At 40.6% G+C, this 16,903-nt stretch overlaps 2 protein-coding genes across 2 annotated transcripts; both read right to left on the bottom strand.

The window, feature by feature from the left end:
* Positions 1-202: 202 nt before the first annotated feature.
* Positions 203-11,033, bottom strand: RWDD1 (RWD domain containing 1). The gene is made up of 7 exons (XM_064412999.1): positions 10,877-11,033; positions 9,130-9,195; positions 7,812-7,942; positions 6,656-6,799; positions 5,524-5,656; positions 4,295-4,357; positions 203-2,616 (listed from the first exon to the last, which is right to left on the bottom strand). Exons 1-7 carry the CDS (start codon positions 10,947-10,949, stop codon positions 2,504-2,506), a joined length of 723 nt encoding a protein of 240 aa, XP_064269069.1. The 5' UTR covers positions 10,950-11,033; the 3' UTR covers positions 203-2,503.
* Positions 11,034-14,006: 2,973 nt separating this feature from the next.
* On the bottom strand, positions 14,007-16,673 carry CALHM4 (calcium homeostasis modulator family member 4). The gene is made up of 2 exons (XM_064412992.1): positions 15,921-16,673; positions 14,007-15,167 (listed from the first exon to the last, which is right to left on the bottom strand). The coding sequence occupies exons 1-2, from the start codon at positions 16,476-16,478 to the stop codon at positions 14,763-14,765; spliced, it is 963 nt and encodes a 320-aa protein (XP_064269062.1). The 5' UTR covers positions 16,479-16,673; the 3' UTR covers positions 14,007-14,762.
* Positions 16,674-16,903: the final 230 nt, after the last annotated feature.

Here is a 16,903-nt window from a genome sequence, read left to right as displayed (position 1 = left end):
GAAACAATATACAAGAAAGGTTGTCAGCACCAGGAATTTAAATTACTGTAATTCTGTCAAAAGTTTATAAATGGGGTTTTAGTCAGCTAGTACGAGTTAGTTTTCAATTTAATCCAAAGTAGATAAGCAAATTTAAATATCCCAGCAAAAAAACCCTTCTCTGTTCACTTTAGCAAACTAACATACACACACAGAGCCAAGCTTATTCTCAGTCAAATTCCCTTTTTATTTCACAGATGTTAATTGCTAACAAAGCTAAACAAATCTGCAGTTCAGACTGAGTCGCTACAACTTCTTCCAAGGACCTGGAGGAACAGTCTTTATGCAATTTCTTTGTCACTTCAACCCTTATTATTTCCTCTGCTTTGAAATGTAACAGCAAAAACACATTTTCACATTTTAACTTGTTTTACATAATTTTAACATTTTTTTAAGCTATACATTCTCTGCATGAAAACCAATAAATATGTTAGTTTGAAAACAGACTAGAAAACTTCATTATTCTAGAAATATAAGTAATGAGAAACTTTCATAGGTAGATGACTTATCAGTGATCTACTTGGAAAATTTTCTGATTATCACATTTGCACAGACTATGCAGGATTCTTGGATTTGGTCCAAATTTAGAGAGCTCAAATTCAATTATTTTATGAAAAAAGAGCAGTTTTAAACATACATAGCTGGAAATGCAAAGCAGCCTTAGGATTAAATGGGGTTTTATGCAGCTGAATTGAGACATACCAGAAATAAGTTCAGTGCTGAAGAGCATCCTAGCAATTACACAGGAAGCTGGATGTAGTAACTATGAAGCTTTCAATCCAACTGTCTCTTTGGAAAAGGCAAGATTTGATATCACATTAGCTCACAATTTTTTTAATGTATCTGGTAACTCTGATCTGAAGCACAGATCCTGCTTATTGCTTGGAAACATAAAACATTATCACTGAGACCTAGATGCTTATCTAGAGTTCTTAGTAGCCAAAATTAAAAAGATCAAAGGGACGACTGTAGGAACAAAGGCACATGGTTAATTTATAAAAGTATTTACAGGGTACTTGAACACTTATTTCTATCTACTAGAAATTCATTTACCTTGAATGAAAAAAATAAAACCATATTAAAGGAGGTCATCCTAAACAGATGTTCTTGAGCGATATGAGCAGAGAATCTTATAACCATTAAATGAATTCCATAATTAAACTTCTCATCCTGACTATGGAATTTTCAAATACCAAAATTCATAAATTTATTATTCCTCTAAGCAATGTGATACTTTAGTGCAACCCTCTTCAAAGATTGAAGCTGGCACAGTTAAGGCAGTCTACTAACAGTATTTAAAATTCAGCACACAGTGTTTAATCATTGAGGTGCCTGTCTCTGTTTGGAAAGCTGTCTTTTGACACCATCGTCCTTCTAGCGCTGCAGTTTCAAACACAGCATGTTTAAACACTGCAGTTTTTGCAGTGTTTGGGCTTTTTGGAGGTGGTAAGTGAGGAGTCCAACAGCTGTTAGCTCCAGAAACAACTCTGAAGGATGGGCAACATCCCCAAGTTGATGTGTAGCTTTACTGCATTCTGTGCTAACCTTCACAGGCTGCCAAGACAATGCTTCTAAAACTACACCAGTTACATTCAAACCTACAGAGCACTCTGTAAACCCTGCTGCTGTAATGTGCACTCCACTCATAGTGTTTCAATACAGTCTGCTGCCAAAAGCAAACTAATTTTCCTAAGGTGGGTTTTGATTTTTCACAAAAATTCATTGAGGCACACATTCAAAAAAAAACCCAAACGATCTCTGAATAAACCAACCAAACTTTAAGAGGCTTCACATTCTGACTTTTTCTTCCCTACTGACCTGAAATCACCATTGTGAAAATATTATTCATTACTATGGCAAAAAAATTCATTCTAATTGTATGGAAATGGTTTCCACTAGACTTTAATAAGGCTGTACAACAAAGGTGACTAGTGCTGTCTATCTACAGCTGAAAAATTGGGGCACCAGAACTGACTTGAATTATTAAAAGATTCCACAGGAGGAACAACAAAATAAATAACTGCATAGTATGTGATCCCTTTTATTCACCAAAGCTGCCCATGTTTATCCCAGGTGGAAGACAGCAGAAAAGCTGCTCAGCATTCAGATGCAGGTGTGTTTAGTGCTTGCTGTAACATCTTTCCATCTTGCATGTTGCCACATCTCTTCAAAGGACAATTAAAGATGTAGGGAGAAAAAAAAATTAGAGAAAATAGAAAAGTGTTTTCAGACAGATCAGTATTTCTCAAATTTTTCATTTGAAGTATTAAAAGTAAATTTATTTATAGTGAAAGTCATCAGAAGACTTCTCCTGGATTTAAAATAAATTGTTTTTTTCTTTGGAAAAAATTATGAAAAAAGAAAAGCAATACACATTACTAAAACCACAGATGCTGTGGCTTTCCTGCCTGCCCCTCTCCCCTTACATATGTCCATACTGATGACAGAATCAGTTCAAATAAGTCTAATCACTATCTAAATTAACAGGGTTGTAGTCAGGGTCATCCTCTTCATCCTCCAACTCTAAATCATCCATTTCTTGGAATAAAGATTCATCAACCTCCACATTGTTTCCAGCTGCAAGGAACAGAAAGATACTTTAATTTCATGCAACAAGGAAAACATTAACAACAACAACAAAACCTACAAGACTTTTTCGTATTAGTTCTTCAGTGTAGGTAGCTGCTAGCTTACTTGGCTTTTATACATCAAATAGACATGGAAAAGTAAATCCCACATTTTATCTTTTTACAGTTGAAGTTTTCTTTGTATCAAAACCCAGCCAAGAGATATGTCACACAGAACTTCAGAATTCATTGGGAACATGAAATTAACATTCACATTTGTCAGAAGCAGATATTCTTTCTCCCCAGGATAGCCAAAGCAGGAGCTCAGGACCTCACAGCTGGAATAATTACTACCATCCTGGTGAGATAAATGCACAGGGTTCATAAAAAATTCCTTACACACCATATACTGACATGCATGTATTTGCTTTCAGATTTAAATTTTAAAAGCATGATGAAGCTTTGGCTACTTTCACATTTTCTTCTGAAAGAGATGCTGCTGACCAAAAGATAAAACTCGAGGACTGCTATTTTATTTTTATGTATCAACAGTGACATCTTCTGGTCACCAAATAAAGTTTCTATTATTTCAATGGACTTGAAGGCACCTATACAAGATAATGCCACTATCCTCTGAAAATAAGTAGTACATGCTACTGTAATATTAAAACAGACTTAGTAACCTGTTGCATCTATGACAGAATGCAAGCAGCAATAAGGAGTTTTAATCACCAGTAGCAATAGGATTACAAATTAATACATTAATCCCAAATCATCTGGGCACAGAGCCCGGGCAGAGGTCTGTTCCTCCCTTGAGGCAGCCAAATGTGCCATCAACAAACCATCTTTACTTCAGGTATTTTGTAGGAAGACAAGATTAAATTATTCCCTGTTAAAGAAACTAAACTCCCCCATAACTAACATTTCAAGTTTACACTCACTGACATTCATAAACTCTCTTTTGTTACTTGCAAAGAAGAATCTTGATCCTCTTCTGCCTGTGTTTTGTGATACCAGTGGATAATGCAGCTGCATTAAAGAACTGTCTTACCTAAGAACTCAGGTAATTCTAAGCTAGAACACTAAAAAACAGTACAACTGGTTTTCCAAATTTAATATTTTTCTGGCACAGGCTTACAGAATTTTCAGCTGGCGCCAGATCAGTATTTTAGGTAAGGTAAGAGGCTCATCTGCCAAAACCATGAAAAAGAACTGGGCTGCACAGAAGCAAGGAACATTTATTTTGACCTGCAAGATGTTTACTATTGGTGTTGAGATTCAGAGAAAAGGTGACAAAAGTTCAAGGCCTATACTTGAAGCCAGGGAAGGCTGGCTATTAGAAAAAAAAAATCGGGGCTAAGTTGAGGTTTTTTATTTTGTTTTTCTTTTCTTTTTGTTTTGTTTTGCTTTGCTCCCAGTCCAATAATTTAAATATAAGCAATGTAAGTAAGATCACCTCAAGCACAAGGCTGCAAATAAATACACTTGATCATCTTGGAAAGGTTTTTGTTTTGGGAAAAATTAAAATTCTGTTCACTCTGCAAAGCAGTACATCTCAGAAAGTTCTTCCAATGTAAAAGGAATTCTGATATAAGATATTAAGTCAGAAATACAACACAGATTTTACTTAGGAATTTTGACCTTTTTAAGCCACTGACTTTCAGTGGTGGAATCAAATAGAAACCTACCTTCCTCCAAGAACTGGATATCAGAGGTGTCAAGGTTGTGATCCATTTCAAACAGCTGTTTACCTAGAAATAAAATAAAAACCAATATATAAGCAAGTACAGTTCTCAAACAACTCTCAACCCAAAGCAACATTTAGTCAGCATGTGTATTTTAGTCTGTTCAAATCAACCAATTCTAGCAGTCTTTTGTGTTTTTAACTGCTCATTTCTGTAAACTCCCCATTCTGGTTTTTTTTTGTTTGTTTGTTTGTGGGTTTTTTTTTTGTTTTGTTTTGTTTTTTTTTTTTTTAATTCATCCAGGAATCATCCACACCACAAGTGAAATGGGTCACTGTAATGTTATTAAGACTTTAATAATGGGGGGCAGCAAAAATTTACATCCCACAGCCTGTATTCAGTCCTTATTGCTTTATTCTTCATCTTGTATTCCATAAGAAATCCTCTGTGGGAACTAGGAAGGAAATCAAGTGACTCCTCCACCCTTTTTCATACATTCTCCTATTCAAAAAGCAACTTGGATCTACACACATCACCAGCTCCTACACACACACATATACACACAGCTTTGAAGGCAACAACATAGAAGAGTGAAGCCTTTCTGAGTGGGAGGGACTGAAAGAAAAACTCAGGACTCTTTTCACATAAATCATCTGTCTCCCATCTACATTGCTCATGCAAGCTTCCACAAACAAGACTGCCTGGTATCCATGGTAATACTGGAATCACACTAATGACATTCAAGAATATGATTGGTTTTGGTTTTCTAAAGGGAAGCTTTTAAAAGCTACATTTGTATAGAGGAAAACAGACACCACATACTAACAATACTTTAAAGAACAGAAAAACCAGAAGCCTGATTTCTGTTATCTCATCTTTGCAGATTCCCAAATGCATACCCTTCAGAGAGGAATAAAGTGTGTCCCCTGTCCTGTACAGCTTTTTATGAAACTTAATACCATTAAAATTTCCATCTCTGTCAAACTGCACCAAAACTAGCCAAAAGTGAGGAGAAAACAGAACAGTGATACAGCATGACCACACTGGTTATTTTTTTTCAGATAATCAGGTCAAAAGTAGATGCAGCATCACAGAAGAACCAGTTCAAAGCTAAGCCACACAGACGATGGAGCAGGATGCTAAGACCTATCATCTGTGTAAAAATTACTTTTAGACTTGTCATTATAGGCTGGTAGCATTGCAGAAATTTCACAACCAGTATTAAAACATACCACTTAGCTTATTTTTGCCTGCTTGTTCTTCTTCTTTCATCTTTTTCCTTTTTATTTCTAGAAGTTCTGCATCAAACTTAGCTTTCCAATTAAGGAAATTCTCAATGGTAACAGGAGTGCCATGAAAACGTTGCTGGAAGAATAGAAAACAAGGCTGTAAACACAACTTGCAAAGCTACAGGTGAAGATAAGCATTCTTTTAATTATTTAAATTACAACACTCCAGAAACACTGCTTGCTGTGAAATTTCTGAGAAATTCTCCTAATCCTAAGAGTATATAAAGAACACATTCTTGTGGTTTTTGTCATGGGAGTCTCTCCTCAGAGAACTACACTGAGGTGAAAACTCTCATGGAAGAACCCTGCATACTCCTTTTGGACCTAGAGTGCAACAGTTCACAACTCCCCACTAATATAGTTTATTTGTAAGTAGGCAGCACTTTTTATCAACCCTTAAGTGCAACCTACAATGAATTATTGTCCATTAAAATACATTAATCCTTTTATATTGCAGAAACAGAAAAAAAAGATTATTTTTTCTCAGAAATTTCTTTGCCAGTCTTCAAAAATACAGAACCTTCCAAGTCCCATCATGCTCCAGCTACTTCTCAGAAAGTGAGTTAAGACTTATTAGCTGGACATAGTACAATCCATGAATAGTGAAAACTATTCTACAGAAGGGCAAACCAGTCTTGAAGACTGGTCCCACTGCTTCCACCCTATCCACTCAGTCTTCCAAGGAAGACAGCCTTCCTCAAACCATGGAGCCTGTGTGTAGCATGACATATTCTAGTCTTTTTTGCTCCCCATTCCCTCTTGCTTCCCCTTCTTCCAGCAAAAAACTGTCTACAGCAAATCTGATTTCATTTGGGAAAAATCCCTTAGGAAGTAATGCTAGAAGGGACTGTGAACTTTTTAGAATCTAACTGCAGTTAGACTCTAAAAAGACTGCTGAAGAAAAAAGCAAGAAAAAGATCACTTAAGTTCATTAAACAATCTTCTTATGTTTCAATTAAATCACCTTTAGGACAGCTGTTCCTTTCTCACTGTAACTGAGAACTGCTCCAGCATCAAACCAATGCATTTTAAAGAAGATGAAAGTCTTTTTCCTTTAAGACAATATTTTACATACCTTCTCTTCTTCCTCTGCTTCTCTTTCTTTCTGTTTCTTCTCCTCTTCTCTTCGTGTTTTTATTTGATCCACTATTTCATTTAATTTCTCCTGTACTGCTGAGACTAGAGTGAAGATCATTACCATTCCTAAATTTTCTTCTGCCTACAACACAAAGAAGGCAACTTCAAACAGAAGAACCTGAATGCATTAATATGTTTATAGAAAGCAGGATGTCGTGCAAATGCAGAGGGCACAGTTGACACATTCTGCACCAGTCTCAAAAGCTTGCTGTAAAATTCAAATTCAATCGCCCAGTTAATCCAGTCAGTTATTCCCAAATGGGTGTGCAGCAAAACATAAAGATGAATGCCTGTGATTGGGTTATTAACACATTATAGATATCCTCTGAAAGGCTTTTTCATGAATAAAACAAAACCTACAGTAGAAACACAACTTTAATATTTGACTATCATAAATCATAAGAGACATGTCACTCAGAACCTTTCTTCTCCTGGAACAGTTTATTCCTTATTTCTATTACATACTCCTTTGAAGTGAGACAGTTTCCCAGGAAAATCAGAAAACATCAGCTGATGAAAGGAAGTTTACATGAAGTAAACTGAAAATGAATAAAAGCCCATTAAACATATTACAGCAATTTTAATGCAATGAGAACTTGACAGAAATTCCTGAAACCAAAGAAGTGCTTCCTTCTTTCCATCACAATGCACTCTCACTGATCCCAAAGGTTGATGAGATCCACAAACATTTATGTTACCAAAAATAATCAGGAATCAATGTGGCATTTTTTAATATTTCCAAATGAAACTGAGGTGGCTTATTTTCACAAATATTACACACACACATATATATATATATATATACACACACACACACACAGTGAAACAAATCCACCTTAAGGTAGAAGCGGAAGAGGGGAAGCCCTAATGCACTTCCATTTCATTATTCTACATTACTGCCCACACTGAATTAGCCCTATATCTTACCCCAATGATGTGATTCACCAAACTCAACCCACAAAGTAAGTCCCTATAGCATGGAACAAGTTTCAAATGAGTAGCAGATACCTCTGAAAACAACTGATATGAGAGAGAAATTCCAGCCAATGTGTCAAGCGGTATCAAGCTATTCCAAGATATTCTGTTTCCCTTACCTGCTGCTCTAGCAGTTTTATTATGTCCAGGACATCATTATCATCAAGATTCTCCTGTGAGACAATTTCATATAGTGGAGTTTCATCAGGGTATTTTTCTCTATAGGTAAATTTAAGGGTTGTTTGGACAGCTACAAGATAAAGAAACACATGATCATAACTCTGTATAACTTTAATGGTATGTTTTCCTACTGCATCGACAGCCTCAAGATTACAGAATATAAAATATTCTTGCCTATAAGGAACAGTCTTCTTACACTGATGTTAAAACAATATGAACAGATTTAAACATAACCCAGGAGTTAAAAAAAATTAAGATGATAAAGTTTACACTTCCAACAACTATTAAAACCTACTCATGTCTGAAAGGTCTTTAGGAAGTCTGAAAAACCTTCTGTGGTATGACAGGTACTAGAGCAGTAATCTCCCTCAGATTCTACTTAAAGCTGGAAACCAGCAAGAGTCGTAGTGACAGAACTAGAGAAAATCTCAGGATATTAACACCTCAGATTCCGTGTGCCTGGTTGAAGTATCAACCTCTGTGTTGGGTTCCAGGGCTCCACACTGTGGACAAACACGTTATGTCCAGTGGAAGTTATTAAGCAGAGAACTGCCTAAGAAAACATGCATTCAATCTGAAGCTGCCCAGAGCGAGGGTAATATGGAAACAAGGCAAAAGAGAATCAAGTTCCTTTTACACATCCTCCCAGAATACCAGAGAAGCTTTCCCTTAGTTCTCAGCAGCACAGCAGTCTGTGCAACACAGACACCTGCTCTAAGCAGGGCTTACTCCTTTCAAACTAAGTAAGGCAGCACCAATTTACCCCTTCTGTTATAGTATTCAGAACAGCAGCTGTCAAACACGCTTGGAGTAAGGCTTGCTTACAATATGCCCACGCAAAAAATACACAAGGACCTGGGACCCACAGCCTTCTGCTCTGGAGCTGTTCCTTAAGTGCTGCCCATTCACAGCACACAGACTCAACTCTCCCACGTAGCTGGCACACACAGAGTTGCCAGAAAACAAATCCCCTCACAACATGTCTGTAAGCCACTGGAAGGATGGTGACAACACATACTTTTTGAAGTTACACTACAAAGCCTTTGAGATTCAGAAGAAAGAAGTCCTACAGTGACAGCACAACGTTTCTTCAAACTGAACAAGGATCACCCAAATCCTTGAACTATATTTGCAAAGGAATATTTGCTGTACCAGGCTCTTACAAGGATCTAAGTGGAGGTATACGTAGCTGTTGGTGACAGAATTAGATTTAAACATATACAGGAGAAGTTTCTGAGTAAGACATGATCAACTTACTTTCATCATTTTCTCCAGCTTCAGATGTCACAGTGATTGTGAAAGTTGTTGGCTTTTCTGACAATACTGTTCAAAGGAAAAAAGCAAGAGTCAGGGAGAGTCCTTAAATCAATTACTTCTTCACATCAGTGAAACTGAGCTTCTTAAAGACTTATAAAGAAACTAAGATCTTAATAGAGTGTTAAGGGCCTTTTTAACTTATTAAAATAATACTTTTCAATTAACAGCTATTTTCCATACAATGTGATGCCTGGAGTCTCTTTGAATGAGAGCATACATCATCAAACAATACCAAAGGGTTTCACTTTTGGAAAACTTTCTCTTCTGGAAGTTTCAGTGTTCCACAAAGTGCAAATCAAATCAAACAACTTCTGGTAGTGCACTGACTGCATGAAGAAAGCAATCAAAGCTAATTTGCTTTACTGCACTAAATGTGCCTGATGAGCATCCAGTGCACTCTTGACCGTGATCTATTTTTACAATATGTTTCCACCTATATTTAAAACAGTTTAATGCAAGAAATGCTACTAACCAAGCAACATACTAGAATGAAAGTGTGTGAATCAGGCAGCCAGAAGACAGACAACACAACACAGCAAGAGCTGTGACCTGCGTTTCACAGGCTAAAACCTCATTGCACAATTGTGGGTTGCAGACCACATACTAACATAAGAGGTGCTCTGCATCTCTGTTATAACCTATGCCCAAATTAGTGCACATGCCCTCAAAGTATCAACTGAGTTTTGCCTAATTGCTAATGTGCTACTAGGATCTTTATTCCCCTCTCCTCTCTTGGGCATAAAAGCATTAAATGAGTGAACAATAACTCTGAGTAAGCATCACAGTAAAGGCTGTATGGAAGAATATGACTTCTATATCAATATCAGATATCCACCATCCCCAGCTACCAGAGATCAAGTCATATACCTTTAAGTAATCTTTAACATAAAACTGAAGACCTGAAAAGATTTTCAGATTGAAGCAATAGGCAATTGTACTGGGCAAATGTTTGTGTGGTGAAGTTACTGCCAAGTAAGACACTGTGGAACTCTAGGCAGAGTAGACACTGTGCAGGAAGGAAACAGAAAATGCCCCGATTTTTCCACTGTTAATATTCTTTGGATACAGAATGCCAAAAAAATCATGTTGGATTAGGCAGCATTTGGATACTCTTGTTTGATGGTAAATTGAAAATCCTGAAAAAATGAAGAACCAATGTATCCACAATATGAAAGTTTCAGCAGCATAACATGCTGCACCAGGGAACTAAAGCTTGCCTTTTTTTCACCTGCAACCCTGTAAGGCAGGTACTGGCAATACATTTACGGAGAAAACAGCACCTTTAAGCACCCCAAAACATCCCATGCCTCACGTCCGCGACAAGCTTGCTAAGGAATGCCGGTCGGCACACAAACCAGTTCCCAGGGCTGCATCTTTTGAAAGGATGCTCTCCGAAGAGCATCCTTCCAGCGCAGGGGACCGGCTTGCCCACGCCGGGCTGGCTGCTGTGCCACGGCGCCAGCCGCGGCAGGGGCAGCGCCCACGGACCGGGCCACAGGGGCCATCAAGCGCTTTGCCCTTCCCGGCCAGGGAAAGCGAACCAGCACCCCGAGCACGCAGCCGAGCCGCGCGGCTCGGAGCCCCCGCGGGACCCGCGGCAGCCCCGCCGCGGCCTCCCGCTCCCGCTCCTCCTCCCGCTCCTCGCCCCGCACGCCGCCCGCCGCCGCGGCCCCGGCGCGGCCCGCACCCGTGAACGAGTCCGGGTAGATGGACTCCAGCGCCTCCAGCTCGTTGCGCTGCTCCTCGCTGTAGTCGGTCATCGTGGCCCGCCGCCCACGGCCATGGGCCACCCGCACCGCGACGCCGCCGCCACCCCCGCCCGCGCCTGCGTTGTCCCGGCCCCGTCCCGGCCCTTCCTAGCATGCCCCGCGCTCGCGGTAGGCGGGAATGCCGCCTCTGGGCTGGGCTGGAGGGAGGGACGCAGAGAGAGAGGGAGGCGGTGCGGCTGCCGTGGTGTGAGGCCGGTCTGGCTGGTCCCCGGCCGCCCTCCCAGCCGCGGCGGCCGCTGCTCGGCCAGCTCCGGGCAGGACGGAGCGCACCTGGCGTGCGGGAGGGATCCTGCTGGCATCCCCGGCAGAGCCGAGGTCCGCAGTCCCTGTGTTGCACAGACTAGTGATGGTATGGGTCACGCTTGGACGTTCTTCCCTTGAAAATTTACAGGGATGAGTAAAGGGGATTCAAACCCCATGCTCTAGGGACTGCGTAAGGGTACCGTGAAGGCAGCTGAATGCCATTTCTGCCAGAAATTGGAAGTTTACTAGATGCAGCCGGTGATTTGCAGCTTGAAGTTAAACAGCGCCTGCAAATTTCCCAGGAAACGTTCGCCGTCGTTTCTGGAGTCCCATCACATTGGCGGCATTTGGCATTGGCATGCTTTGGGGGTACCTGCCAGGATGGATTTAAGACTGTCGAGGGTTAAACAACAGCCCACCCTGATGGGTACGTGGTACACAGAGTGGTTGTAAGGTGCATTCCGTTCCTGGCCCCATGGCTGGCAGTTTTCCCACAGATACATTTTATGAGCCCAAGGTTTCCAGAAAAGTTATCATGGGCATAAAGAAAATAATTTTCAAGTGAGCAAACTGGAATTCTAAGTGGATTATTGGGTAAGATTACTCATTTCAGCACAGTTTGACTATTTAACTGTACCAACTCATAGATTTGTCTGTAATAATGAATTAATTTGAAAGCAGTGCCTTCTCTACCAATCTTACATGTATCAAAGAGGCAATGAGTAAAGGGAAATACCTCAAAACTACAGCTGTAGTACTGTGGATTAATATACATGCTAACAAGGTGATAGTCTGTTAGTATGTTGGCAGGCTGACTTCACAGTGACAGATAGTATTTCAAATTACTATATTACTATGAAAAATACAGGGCAAATAGTAATCAGGACAAAATCAGAAACCATGAAGCCTAATTTAAAAATCAGGTGAACAAGATACAAAAAGAATTTTGCAGATTACTCTTTATAAAAAGAATTTTACAGATTACTCTTAATTGCAAATATTGCATCATTTTATAGTAGTACTGTAAAACAACAGAAGTGGAAAGAATTCACATGGAGTAAAGACAGCAGGTTTTTGTCATTTGGATCCAGACATCAGCATAGAGGTTTTCTGTCAAACCTTCAGATACACAACTCAGCTGCATGTGTTCCAGGTTACAGCGTTCCACCTTAAATAAAAAAGAACAAATATTTTTTAAAATTAAATCAGAAGTTGTGTTTACTACCAGAGGTACTTTGTTTCCTAAGGAGTTCACCTACACAATGCAGCCCTATTACCTTTTATTGGGTTTGCATAGCCAGATTTTGGTAGCAGGGGCATTACAGGGATGTTTCTGTGAGAAGCTGCCAGAAGCTTCCCAGTGTCCTACAGAGCTGATGCCAGCCTGCTCCAAGATGGACCTGCTGCTGAGCACCATCAGCCATGGTGGCAGCACCTCTGGGATAACAGGTTTAAGAAATGAGGAAAAAGACCCTGAGCAGCAGAAATGGCAGCCAGAGAGAGGAGTAAGCAGAACAGCTCTGCAGACACCAAGCTCCGTGAGGAAGGAGGGAAGCAGGTGGCACAGGCTTTGGAGCAGAGGTTCCCCTGCAGCCCATGGTGCAGACTATGGTGAGGCAGCTGTGCCCCTGCAGCTCAGGGACATCCCTGGTGAAACAGATCCACCTGCAGTCCCTGGAGGAGCCCACACCAGAGCAGGTGGGTGCCTGTAGGAGACCGTGACCGCATCGGGGGCCTGTGCTGGAGCAGACTCTTGGCAAGACCTGTGGAGAGAGGAGCCTGCACTGCAACAGGTTTGCTGGCAATATTTGTGACCCTGCAGGGAACCTACCCTGGAAAAAAAGGTGCTTCCTGAAGGGCTGCAGCCCATGTAAGGGACCTACACTTGAGCAGTTCATGAAGAACTGCAGCCTCTGTAAAGGACCCACACTGGAGAAGTTGGTGGATGACTGTCTCCTGGGAGGAAGTACCCCATGCAGGAGCAGGGGGAGAGTGTGAGGAGCCCTCCCTCCAAGGAGGAAGGAGCAGCAGAGATGATATGTGGTGAACTGACTGCAACCCCCATTCACTCACATTCTCTGTACCACTGGAGAGGAAGAGGTAGAAAACTTGTGAGTGGAATTGAGCCCAGGAAGAAAGAAGGTGGTGGGGAAAGGTACTTTAAGATTTAGGTTTAGTTATCATTATTCCTCTCTGATTTCATTGGTAATAATTTTTCCAAGTGGAGTCTGTTTTGCCCTTGACAGTAATTGCTGAGTGATCTGTCCTTGTCCTTATCTCAACCCATGAGCCTTTCCTTATATCCTTTCTCTCCTATCCAGATGAGGAGGGGAGGGACAGAACAGTTCTGACTCCTGCATTTTGTAGTAAAATGCACTAAATAATTAGATTTTTCCACTTCAAGCCCCTGGGGTCATTTATTAGTAGCAGATAGCATCCTATAGTGTAGCATATGGCTTTGGAGCCCACGTGTACTTGGCAAGACAATACAGGAAGCATTAAAAAAATGATGGCATGCATTTCCCTTGCACTTAGAGTTAGAAGGATCTGCACAGAGGGTTAGAGAGGAGATGAGTAATATCACATCACACCAAACTGACATAACACAAAAACATCATTAAGCCTTCTTTCACAAAATTCGGTAGTTTTTAATCACAGCAATTTTCATGGGCCCAGTGTATGTATAAATTACAAGTTCACAGAGACAAAGTAAAAACTGCTGTACAGACTGAGATTTTTCCCATCTTCATTTGCTATTTGTACAGTAGGAAAGCACACAGATACTTCAAAAACTCCAAGGTATTTCCAAATAGAAGACTAACCTTGCTATTTCTTTCAGCCAGAATACATTCCAACTCAGTTTGCCATATGTCAAGTGTTTGTTCATACAGCTGCTATGTGTTACACACCTCCACCATGTGCCTCAGTGGGGATTTTCTCTCCTTATCAGAATTGAAAGTTCTTTCATCACTGTATCTAAACTCAGCCTTTGATGATAAAATTTCCCCATATGTTTCCTGCATGCTGCTGTAGCCCCAGACTTAACTAGTAGTTAGCTCAGTGTAGATTACTTATATAATACCAAAAAAAAAGAATAGCAGAAGAGGAGAAATAAGTAATTTCTGCTAGGTGTCACTAAGGAAAAGCTGGATAGCTGCCCTTGCTCCATACAGAATGGACGAATTAATAGGATCCAATCAAGGTCTACCTCTGAAAAGACCCTTTTAATAGAAAGAAAAAAAATTTAAAAAGCATTTTTAAATAACTTTCTCAGTACATACTTATCCTTTCAGAACAAGCATTAGAAAGCAGAGAGTTGAAGCTTGAAATAGCCCACCCTAATCCAGGCATAGATCACCACAACCCACAGGAGTCAAAGTGCCATCAGTAAAGGCATCTGTAAGCAGGCGCTGAAGGACTACATTAACAAGATGCACTTGCTCACGTAATTTATACATCAATGCAATACTGTACTGGAAAATTCCAGCACAGCTGAGGTCTGATACACAGGAGCTGGACAGGTTCCTGCTTCTCTGTAAAGTATTGTGGGGTCTTGGATCTTCAGAGTTGTGTTATGATCCCAGGGTCTTCATCAATCCTCAGATACTTTCCACTTGCACGTTCCTTGAGTGCCCAGTCATGGAGGAGGCTGTAATCATAGTGCTCCTTATCTACTCGTTTCAGAAAGGCCAGTCCAGAAATGGCCCGCCACTCCCTGAGAGATGGGATACGAATTTCCTTTACACTCTCACTTCCTGGGACAAAGCCAAAGAACTTCCTTACATTCTGCATGGCATAGAGCCTGGAGTGCTGCTCTGTTGCCTCGTCAAAGAGCTCCTGCTCATTGTGGACATAGCTGTTCCAGTATCTGTAGTGTAGAAAGCTGAGTGGGGAGAAACAGCTTGCCAGGCAGTAAGAAAGGAACACGGTGATGACTACCACAGCAATCAAAAGCCAGCCAGCCACCTTATCAAAAGAAAAACAAAAAACCAAAAACAAACTGTTAGAGCTAAAAATACTCACAATGATAACTTTTGAGCACCAGAAAGTCCATAAGATTATGTTTACTTGCTTTTCCTAAATAATAGCATTAACAAGCCTGGAAAGCTTCTGTTACCACCAAACCCAGTCTATGCCTACTGGAGGCAGCCATGTAGTAAAATCACTTGTTCCTTTCGAGTTCAGGAAAGTTCTGTTGTGCAGATTTAAGAACATTGCTTTCTCAGCTATTAATGTTATAAGATAGGCCATGCGGGTCCTAGACTGTATTAACCTATAGCCTGTTTTAAAAGTTTTTCTCTGAAGTGACAACTTAATGCTTCTCCTATTATTTACCCAGTATGCAAACTTTTAGAATTGAGTCTGATCTAAACCTCAAGATTTTACATGGGTTCACATGAAGCTATCACAGCCAGGGCCTCTTAGTCACATTTCTTCTGCTTTAATCAAGAAACTTCATACCCTCCCTGGCTCTTGAACTTCCATTTGTCGTACTTGGTATTATTTTTCAGGATTCTACATAAGGAAGAATATGTCCTCAGGCAGTAGGTAACAAATGGGACAAGCACATACAGTAATTTATATACCTAAAAGAAAAGAACAGCCTTCAAAACACACAGAGATTTAGCACTCAAGGCAGTGGACACTGATCCTGTTTTATGCCTGCTGAATTAGCTTCACCTCTTACCATCAAATTTACAGGCAATAGGAGTTACTCACTTGTGACTGGTATCGGAGGAGGAGAATCACTTCATCTCTCGCCCGGGTCAGCTCTGCAGGAACCAGCTGCCTGCAGGGAAATGCAGCCAATATCCTGCTGCGCTCACTAGCGGTAACATTAGGAGCAGCTCCATAGTAATGCACAGGGACGTACTCGCTCACAGCACAGATATAATAGGAGCCATTTATCAGGGTGACTGCAAGCCATGTGACTGGAGCAACCAGTGCCCTCCCTGTGATGCTGCACAGGACCAAGCAGAGCAGTTTGCATTTCAGCAGCCAGTTGGATGAAGTCTCCCTCTCAAAATGAGAGCTTTTGCCCATTACCAGCCTCCAAGTCTGGTTGTTCAGAGCATAGCCAACAATCAGAAGGATCAGTGCAGGCACTCCTAGGAAAGCCAGCCCATAGATAAGGTTCTGTCCAACATGACAGGGACAGCTGAATGTGAAAAAAGAGAACAGCTGCTGCCCACCAATTGTCAATATTGCAATTATTGCATTAGCGATAATGACCTCTTTGCCTTTTAGAAAAGTTAACCACTTTGGAAGGAAAGTCATTTTAGATCCTATTCGTTACCAGATTCTTTTGATTTAAGTCAGTACTAGCTTTTAGTTATATTTAACCAGTGTCAATGGCAGAGCAGAATAAACACCAAAGCTCAAACTGAATACCACCAAACAACCCCCAAAACCCCCTACTAGTATTTCTCCTCCCACTACATTTCAGCAACTGGTTTGCTAGCTTTAAGTATGCTTGCAGACATCCCCTGATGTGTTTTAATTGATCCAGTAATTTATCTCAGCTGTTCAGGAAAATTGAGCTTTTAGGCTGTTGTGAGCCCTGCCAGCCCATTGCTAATTGCCTGAAATTAACAATAAATTCCTCCTACCTTTTGGATGACAGACAGTGCTATCAAACTGATGACTAACCTGTTAGGGTTAATTGCCAAGCTGTTTGCTAATCAACTGTAATTAGCAGAAAC

Source organism: Passer domesticus, chromosome 3, assembly GCF_036417665.1.
Source record: "Passer domesticus isolate bPasDom1 chromosome 3, bPasDom1.hap1, whole genome shotgun sequence".
In the NCBI taxonomy this organism is placed as follows: Eukaryota; Metazoa; Chordata; class Aves; order Passeriformes; family Passeridae; genus Passer; species Passer domesticus.
The sequence above is the reverse complement of the archived record's forward strand: the minus strand, read 5'-3'. Positions and strand labels throughout refer to the sequence as shown.